Source organism: Myiozetetes cayanensis, unplaced genomic scaffold, assembly GCF_022539395.1.
Source record: "Myiozetetes cayanensis isolate MyiCay16 unplaced genomic scaffold, myiCay2020 scf10, whole genome shotgun sequence".
NCBI classification, from domain to species: Eukaryota; Metazoa; Chordata; class Aves; order Passeriformes; family Tyrannidae; genus Myiozetetes; species Myiozetetes cayanensis.
Window position 1 is genome coordinate 22,322,921 of NW_026086605.1, and position 8,343 is coordinate 22,331,263.

Genomic DNA, 8,343 nt, shown 5'->3' on the forward strand with positions numbered 1-8,343 from the left:
GAAGGCTAGCAATCTCCTTGATGTAATTTCATTAAAATCCGTTTTTCTATTATGGCTATAAACATGAGTAAACTCCACTTCTTTTCCTTTTGATGGTAGGACTGATTATTTTGCTACTCAAGAGCTTCTTTTAGGATAGAAAATTACTTTGTTGTATTGACTCACTTGGAACTCAGACATTCAATAGAGGGAGATTTTTTTCAACCACTGTCTTACAAGGAACATTTCCCATAAGTTTATTTGCTTTATTACAATTAAAATAAGAAACCACAGTAGATCTCAAAATAAGTCTCTCTTCTCTACTTAGGCACCCTTAGGACGCTGCTGCTCCTAAAGTCTACTTTTCCAGCCTATGCTATCCAGTGGAGATATAGGTTAAATTACCATTTGTGATACTGCTCCACCTGTGTTTTTCCTTATGATTCGACGCTGCTCGTTATTTCCCATCTGCTGGGCTTCCTGGAGTTACAGCTTGAATGCCAGTGTGACTCCATCTGCCATGGGGAGCATGCTGATACTGACGCGGGAATCTCTGAGCAGCTTCTCATTGAGGCGGTGGATGCTCTGCACTGCCAAGTCGTCCTTTCTTGGTTTTAGCACATTTCCACCAAAAAGGACCTATTGAAGAAAGACCTGTTATACATCTCATTTATTCCAGTATGGCCCTTGGACCATAAAGGAAGCTTTGGAAAAGGCCCAGTATATTTTTTAGAAATTTATATTATTTATTGTATTTCAGACTTCTAATGGTCTCTGACTCTCATTAGTAAGTGGCATTGGGAGTCCACAGAATTTGCTAATTATAATTCTGCTGTAGATTAGAAACCAAAATAAAAAAAGATATGTTTAAACATAGGGTTTTTAAAAGCCCCTATTTCGCTGCCACCGTAACCCTCAGGGTGCCTGAAGTTCAACATTATTTGTTTCTAGAAAAAGTAAGCAATTAATAACTTATTAGTAGTTACTGATTAAAAGTGCTACTTTTGATCTTGTGTAAGTACTGTACAAGGTCCTGTACATTCTACTTTAAGTATTGCACTACAAGACAAACCAGAATAATACAGAGAACTCTCTGTAATGAAATACAAAAAAAATTTCTAACTTTCTGTTATCACAGACTGTTTATGTACTAACATAAATTTAACACATTACTTTTAACTTCTATAGGGTTTTATTCCTTCCCTATACTAGTGTTTTGTATAGCTTACTTTAAGTGTTTACATTGAATTTATTTTCATTTGTATAACATGGAACAAACACGTCGCAATTGGCAACCCAGCTGCAGGTCAGAAATCACTTTACTAGAATCCCACTGTGACTTTCCCATAGCCAAAAGCAGTAACTCCCTCTGCTATTACTGCTACAACTGCAGTACTTACATTATCAATGGCTATTATTCCCCCTTTCCTTATGAGTCGCAAACATTTTTCATAGTACTCATTGTAGCTTTCTTTATCCGCATCAATGAAGGCAAAGTCAAAGGTTTCCGCTTCTCCACTGGCCAGCAGTTCATCTAGATGAGCAACAAAGTGAGTCGTTACACCCTGGTTGATGCTGTGTAGGAGGACATAATCCATTTCTGTCAAAGTTCTCGTTAAATAATGTTTTTTGCTGCCTTGACCAGGCAGCCTATTCCTCCACAGGTAATTACTAGAAAAGCCTATCCCACAGAAACCAATCTAGACATGATGTATGCCATAAAACACTCAGTTACCCAGTTCTGCCTGCTTAGGAGTTCATGGAGTAGCTCTAAACCTGCAAGACACAGCTGGGACTGCTGAAAGGTGCAGTAAAAACAAGTCAAGCAGTTTGAAACTGGACACATTCTACACCTTCAGCTGTTTTTGAGCTGACTGAAAACTGTTTCCTTGAGTGGATTAGAATTTTTCTCACATTTATGAACAGGTTCTAAATGCTAATCTCTTGTTGAAGATCAAGTGCCATGACACAGGTTATGAGCAAACCCTGTCAGAGATATTTATCACAGCAAAAGATTGATCTAAGTAGTCCCTCTCTGGGCCGAGGTAAGTAACATTCAGTTTTAAGTTCTCCTAAACAGACTACTTGACTAAGAACTCCAAATTGCCAGTTGTGCATGGCTGACTGCTGTTTTGTAAGGTTCGCTGCCACCCCTCTCACCTGCCCTTACCATCTGTCAACAGAGCATCGTTTCTTCAGAAGCAATGCCTAGAAAAAGTTGTTTGATAGACTTCAAGGACAGTGTGTACTAGCAATGTGCTTATATTTGCCTCTTAGGAAAAGGATGGATGAATTTGGAAGTAGTACAAGGTTATGAATAAATCTGTGGATCCATCAAACACCTTTGTCAGAAACCTTCTTCTGCCTCCAAGAATCCTAGAATATTTCTGGCATTTTCCAAATACTTATATTTTTACTCTGCCCCACACTTTCTCTTTCCTTGAATGAGAAGAGTAATTGCCTTACTTGCATGCTTTTAGCACATCCTAAATTTGAACTTTTCTGAACACAATTCAACTACTGCACCCTAAGTTTTACATTGGCTTCTGAATTTTTTATGCACTTCAGCCCTTTCAGAAAACTCTTCCTGTCTGTAATAAAAGAATTGCTTAGAATGGACAATAGATAACAGAAACTGGCCTTTGTTTAACTAATCTGTTTTAATCAGCTTTCCCAACAGCAGCTGACAATAGTACTTCATAGATTAAATGAAGTGATGGACAGGACAGGTGAGGACTAGTACAGCCCAATACATAGTAGGTAGGAAAGCTGTGAACTTCTAAAGATTTTTTTTTTAAATATAAGAGAATCTGTTTGTTAGCAAAAGGGATCACATTCACAACCATATTTGGTCTTATGTTTCATCACTATTGTAACCTTCTTCTATTTCTAGGGAAGGGGGAACAAAAAGTTAATTCAGGTTACTTACCAAGTGTTTGAATTGCTGGCTTAATCCGCAGGTCAATTTTATGCTCTACTCCTGCCTGAAATGAAAAAGAACAGAGAGTTGTTAAAAGTGGTCAAGAAATAACCTGTTAGTAGATTGCACTCAGAGAATGACTGGTGTTCAGATAGCTTTCCTATTATTTCTAGGTTCCAGACACCACGTATTTGTCTTCCCAAACTGAACTTTTTCAGCCTCCTTTAATGATAAGAATACTTCTGTGTGAATGTGCAAGTCTAAAATACCAAAATCTCTCCATCTGTAAATGCAAATCCCAAATGTGTAACAGGAGATGTGTTGCTTACCTCCTTCCACAGTGGCTTTCCAATTTTGGCATAATCCTCGTTTATATCACAGGCAATAACTCGGCCATTATCTGGCAGGACAAGTGCCATATTCAAGGCATTATAACCTGTGAAAACACCTAGGAAAATCATAGGAGTTATCAACACTTAATGTATTGTGGAAAAAAAATAAATAAGTAGTGAACTACATGGCTCTCTTAAGGAATAAAATCCCTAAAGGAGTCAAGGATGGCAATTTGTTAATGGACAGTAGAGATTTTCCCCTCCATTTTAATGTAATGGTGGGTTGGGAGAAATTTTTACTTTTTTTAAAATCAGTCTTTAAGCAAATCTTGGTTTTTTCCAAAAGTCTCCTGGACAGACAAGGCCCTGCATATCTGACCCAAAGGGACTGGATGAGCTGCAAAATACCAGGGCAACTTAAGAGCCAGGCCATGAACAAAGATAGTGGAAACCCACACCTGGCTGCTCAGCATCAGTGTGGCTTTGGGACATCCTGCTAACATAGGTGCATCAAGGAAAGTGGATTGGATTCATGGCCTGTACAGCAAAATACTTTCTTCTGACAAGAAACTGATACAGAAAGGAAAGAATAGACCCTGTCCTGCAACTGCTGGAGACTCAAGTGATCTACTGATCTCATTTTTTCAGACTCCCTCGGAACTGATGAGCCATCCATGCTGATGCCAGAACTACCGAAAGCACAAAGTGGCAAGCAAGTGCAAATTCGACCATCCATTTCATGCTGTAGTTTGACTACCTGTGTGCTAAGACAGGTATGCAGTGCCTTACTGTGTTTGAACATCTTATGGTATACATGGCTGTATTTGGAGAAGAACAGTGAGGAATTTTACTGTAGAGTGACACTCTTACCTATTTCAATAACTTTCTTGGCTTTAATGAGTTTGACCAAGTTTGCCATAAGCTGAGCCTCGTCACAAGACACCATCATTCTGCCCCAGGGATGCTCCATGGTGAGCTAGAGAGGAGAAAAAATATAACACATCACAACAAACCAACCCCAAAGCTACCAAACCAATATTCTAGGGGAAAAAAAAGTGAAACTCCAGGAAAAACAGACAACCCTATCTTCTCATTTTAGATGGCTTTGTGCTCCATCTATGAGCCAGAAATTGGGTTGAATTTAACTGTAACTAAGGAGGGTGTAGTGTGTGTCATAAGCAGTGGATATTCAAAGCAGTAATAACCCCAAAGTTAACAGAGCTGTGGCAAACTCAGCAATATTTATAACTGGTGAAAAATCATAGGGGAACCTTGACTGTGAAAGTCCTTTATTTCTGTGAATTTACATAAACAGGTGCACTTCCTTCAAGACACGTAGAATGCTTTTATGAACTGGTGGTTACCATCTGTTGCCAAAGGTCACACCCCATAGTTCTGGCTACACAGTGCAGAGCTGGAGGAGCTGAGCCCATGACAGGGCTCCTGGCTCTGAGGAGGGGGCAACAGGAGAAGCAGGGCTGTGCTGTGACAGTTGAAGGGAAAGTATGTCCTCCCATTTCGTTTCTTCCTCTAGGGCTTATTGCAACCCACCTGTTCCAGTACTTAGCATTTCACTGATTTTATGCAGGAGGAGTTTGTTTCACCTGAAATGACTCAATCCTGAGTCACGATGTCATGACTGATCTCCGACACTGGAGCCTGCTGGAGGACATCACCTCTCCCTGCTACAGGTTCCTTATTTGCCAGCTAAAATGAACAGAAGGCATCTGTTCAAGTCAAAATCAAATGCATCCCAAACACATGGACTTGGGAGCCAGAGACAGAAAGACATGTCTAAAATGTATGTCAATAGTATTCAATATTCACATAGGTAACCCTGAACATTGAAGAATCTGGGTATTACCAGTTCAAAAAACCCTCTAGGGCGTATGCAAATAAGATGGAGGAAGGAATGTCACAAGGATCCCAGCAGTTCAGGATGAGGTGTGGGAGATACTGACCAGACGCAGCTTCTTTAGAATTGGATGTTCCCGCAAAGAGTGATCCAGTATATATTGCCAGAGAGGACTGTTTTTCCCAATTAAACTCTTGGATGACTTCGGTGTCCCAAAAACTAAAGAAGGGTATCTTTTACCTACAAAAAAAAAAAAAGGAATAATAAGAACTTTTTTACTTTTCAGTTATTGGCTCTTTAAATAAAGCAAGCATTGATGTGTTACTCAAGGTAAGAAATTTCTTAGCTCTAAAAAATCTGTGAAAATGGAAAATGCAATGCCGTTGGACAGCTCAGTGGACTGTCTTTCCTGCCCTCTTCCACCCCCTTTTTAACCTCTAAGATGTCCAGCCCAGGCCTGCAAAGGCTGAAAGGGAAAGGCTTGGGTACTGTGTTGTTCAGTGGCTGATGTGATGCTTACCAGCTGCCATACTTTTATAGGACAAGCAACCACATCAGAACTCAATGGACATGTTTAAGCTGAGAAACATGAATGTGACATGCTATTTTCTTAGTCTGGGGTCCTTGTTTTGCAAATGAAAAGAGACTGCTGGTTTTTAGGGCTGTCAGCTGATACATCTTCTCAAGCCCCATGTTCTCGTGTTCTCCTCATGACATGGTCCTGGGTCCTGCCCTCTAGCCAGGGCAATACCACACGGTATTGCTCAATGGCTTGTTTAGCATGAAACCAGTATGCAAATAAAGTAGCTGCTGAAGGCTGAAGTTTAAGGGCTATTGCATGTCTACTCAGATACAGAACTCATTACACCTTTGATGCCCAACGCTTCTTTGACCAAATGGGTCAAATAGTTTAAAGAAGTAACAACATGCACGTATCCTGGCAGTGTTTGCTATTAAAAACCACTTTTATTTTGAGGGGTTTATTTTCTGTTAATCGATCTATTTTACAGACGATCACGCCGAGATCTAGATTATTTCAGCAACTCGCTTGAAGTCAAAGAGTAAGCAAGGGGCCGCGTTACAAACCCAGCACCAGTTTCCTTTCCCTGCCGGATCGTCTGCTCGTTCTTCCGCTGATTCCGTGGAATGAAAGCGAAACTGTTACCGGAAGACAATGCTGGGAGCAGGGCCCGCACAGCGGCGTTCCGGGGATGACCAAACGCACGCAGGCAGGGACCGGGAGGGTTGCACGTCCTCGCCTTCGCTGGGACCTTGGCGCCGGCCCCTCAGTGCGGTAGCTGGATTACAGGGAGCGGCTTGGGCTCTAAGAGCATCAGTGTGTGTTTACTGCCGCAGCTCAGCGAAATAAATCTCTGCCCACAGGGCAGCGCCCAGGGGTCCATCTGCTCCCCCGACGGCCACCTGGCTGCACCCGCGGCGGGGACTCCTGCCCGCCCCGGGGGGGAAACCTGCCCGGGAGCCGCGGTCCCCGCGCCCTCCTCGGTGGGGACACGAGGGGGGCGCAGCCTCCACGTCCCCGCGTGTGCACCGGGTGTTGGGGGCGCCGCTTACCTGCCAGCACACCCGTGGCGAAGGCGATCCCCAGCATCGCCGTCCCGACGGCCACCTCTTTGGGCACGCTGAGGAGCGGCATCCCGGAGCCGGGCGGGAGCGGAGCGGCAGCAGCGCAGCCCTGCCGGTCACACGCGGCGGGCGGGGCGCTCCGCCCGCCCCCGGGAGGGCGGGGACGCTCTCCGGGCTCGGAGGGCTCCTGGAGATCGCGTTGGGGTCCGTCTGGGTGGCTCGTACAGTGCCCGCTCCCGGCGTGCCCGATGCTGGGCTCGGCTGGGAGGGCGTGTCACCCATTTGGTTGTGGTGTGTCAAGTGACACCTGGGATTTGTGCCCCCACCTCCGCAGAGGCTGCTTCTGGTACCGCTTCACTGCAGTCTTCGTTACAAAATGCACTCAAATATCGTGTGAGCTGGTAATGGGCTCTGATGGAGGAGCTTTTCGGAGGGACTCGTGAGAGCCTTGGTCCTCCAACTAGCCCAGGAGGTGGGTTGTTTGCTGAGGTGCCCTCAGAGCAAACTCCTTATCAAAATGCGCGTAGGATTTTGGGACTTCAGTCCTGTGACCTGTGAGTTTCCAGGTCAAAGTGGTCAAGGAAGAGTCCTCCAAGAGAGGGGGAATGGGACCTGTTTTTCTCTCCTGGTGTTTCAGCCCCCTCTGCAGTGCCTTCCACGTGAGGAGCAGCAGTGGCGAGGGCAGCCTTGTTGTTTAGGGGTATCCTCCCTGGCCTAGTCCGTTGCTGAGGGAATTGATATATAAGCCAACAGTGACTGTGTAATCATATTTTTTAAAAGTCAGCCTAAATCTAACTTTTTTTCCTCTTTTGTGAAAGGACCCTGCAGTGCCTTTTGGAGATGGGCCAGGGATTTAGTTTTCATCTTTGTGAAGTGTTGGAAGTACCTGGATTTTGTAAAACCCAACCAAGATGTAAAGTTGCTCTGCAGGAGATGAAATTAGCAGTGTTGCATACAGACCAGAATATACAGAAATGGAGCGGGTTGCAACTTAGCCTCCACACCTGTAGAATGACAGCAGGTAAAAATTCCCTTTTGGCATATAATAAATCTCTAGGAAGCCAGATGATTTGTGTGTTGGTAGGTTTGGATGATAACTTTTCAATTATTTTCCTATGCTAGCAAAACTATCTAGTGTTAATACAGTTAGAAGAAAAAGATTCTTCTTTAAGTACATCTTAAATGGAGGATTAAATATATCACCAGGGTACTGACAGGAAGTGGGTTTGCCCATCACTGCATTTTTAGTGTGTATTAGACCTTATTTATGAAGACTTGAGCCCAGAGCTCTTGCATCTCTTTTGCAGCAACTAATCATGTCAATCACTAAGCAGTCTGCTGTGCCTTCTGATGTGCAGAACAAAGCAAGACATATGATCTGTCTTGGCAAATAACTTTCAGTTCACTTCTAAAATTTATTTGATTTTAAAAACTAGGATTGTTGGTTTCGTGAGGGTTTTATTTTTTTTTCATTCAGTATCTCGTCGCTTTCTCTACGAACATTTTGCTTAGGTAATTTTTTGTAAATGTTGTCCCGTCTTTCAGAAGATGAGTTATCAGGATGCACTGGAACATGTCAGTTTTAGGAGGCAACAACTCTTCTAGCGGCCATAAATCAGATTTGTGACGGTGCGGCTCCATCTAGTGATTTTTCTCTACAACTGCAGCAGGAG

The 8,343-nt window shown here is 43.4% G+C and overlaps 1 protein-coding gene across 1 annotated transcript; it reads right to left on the reverse strand.

Annotated features, from left to right (window-relative positions):
* Window positions 1-212: 212 nt before the first annotated feature.
* Window positions 213-6,818, reverse strand: COMTD1 (catechol-O-methyltransferase domain containing 1). The gene is made up of 7 exons (XM_050335561.1): window positions 6,659-6,818; window positions 5,193-5,326; window positions 4,102-4,207; window positions 3,229-3,347; window positions 2,909-2,963; window positions 1,380-1,513; window positions 213-618 (listed from the first exon to the last, which is right to left on the reverse strand). The coding sequence occupies exons 1-7, from the start codon at window positions 6,738-6,740 to the stop codon at window positions 466-468; spliced, it is 783 nt and encodes a 260-aa protein (XP_050191518.1). The 5' UTR covers window positions 6,741-6,818; the 3' UTR covers window positions 213-465.
* Between the last annotated feature and the right edge of the window lie 1,525 nt (window positions 6,819-8,343).

What these genes read in the sequence shown, in the direction of transcription:
- COMTD1 (XM_050335561.1), bottom strand. Translation starts at nt 6,740, where the DNA reads ATGCCGCTCCTCAGCGTGCCCAAAGAGGTGGCCGTCGGGACGGCGATG. An exon ending in CGCCACGGGTGTGCTGGCAG is followed by an intron (nt 5,327 to 6,658) that starts GTAAGCGGCGCC and finishes TTTTTTTTGTAG; the next exon opens with GTAAAAGATACCCTTCTTTA. An exon ending in GCCAGCAATTCAAACACTTG is followed by an intron (nt 1,514 to 2,908) that starts GTAAGTAACCTG and finishes TTGCTCATCTAG; the next exon opens with ATGAACTGCTGGCCAGTGGA.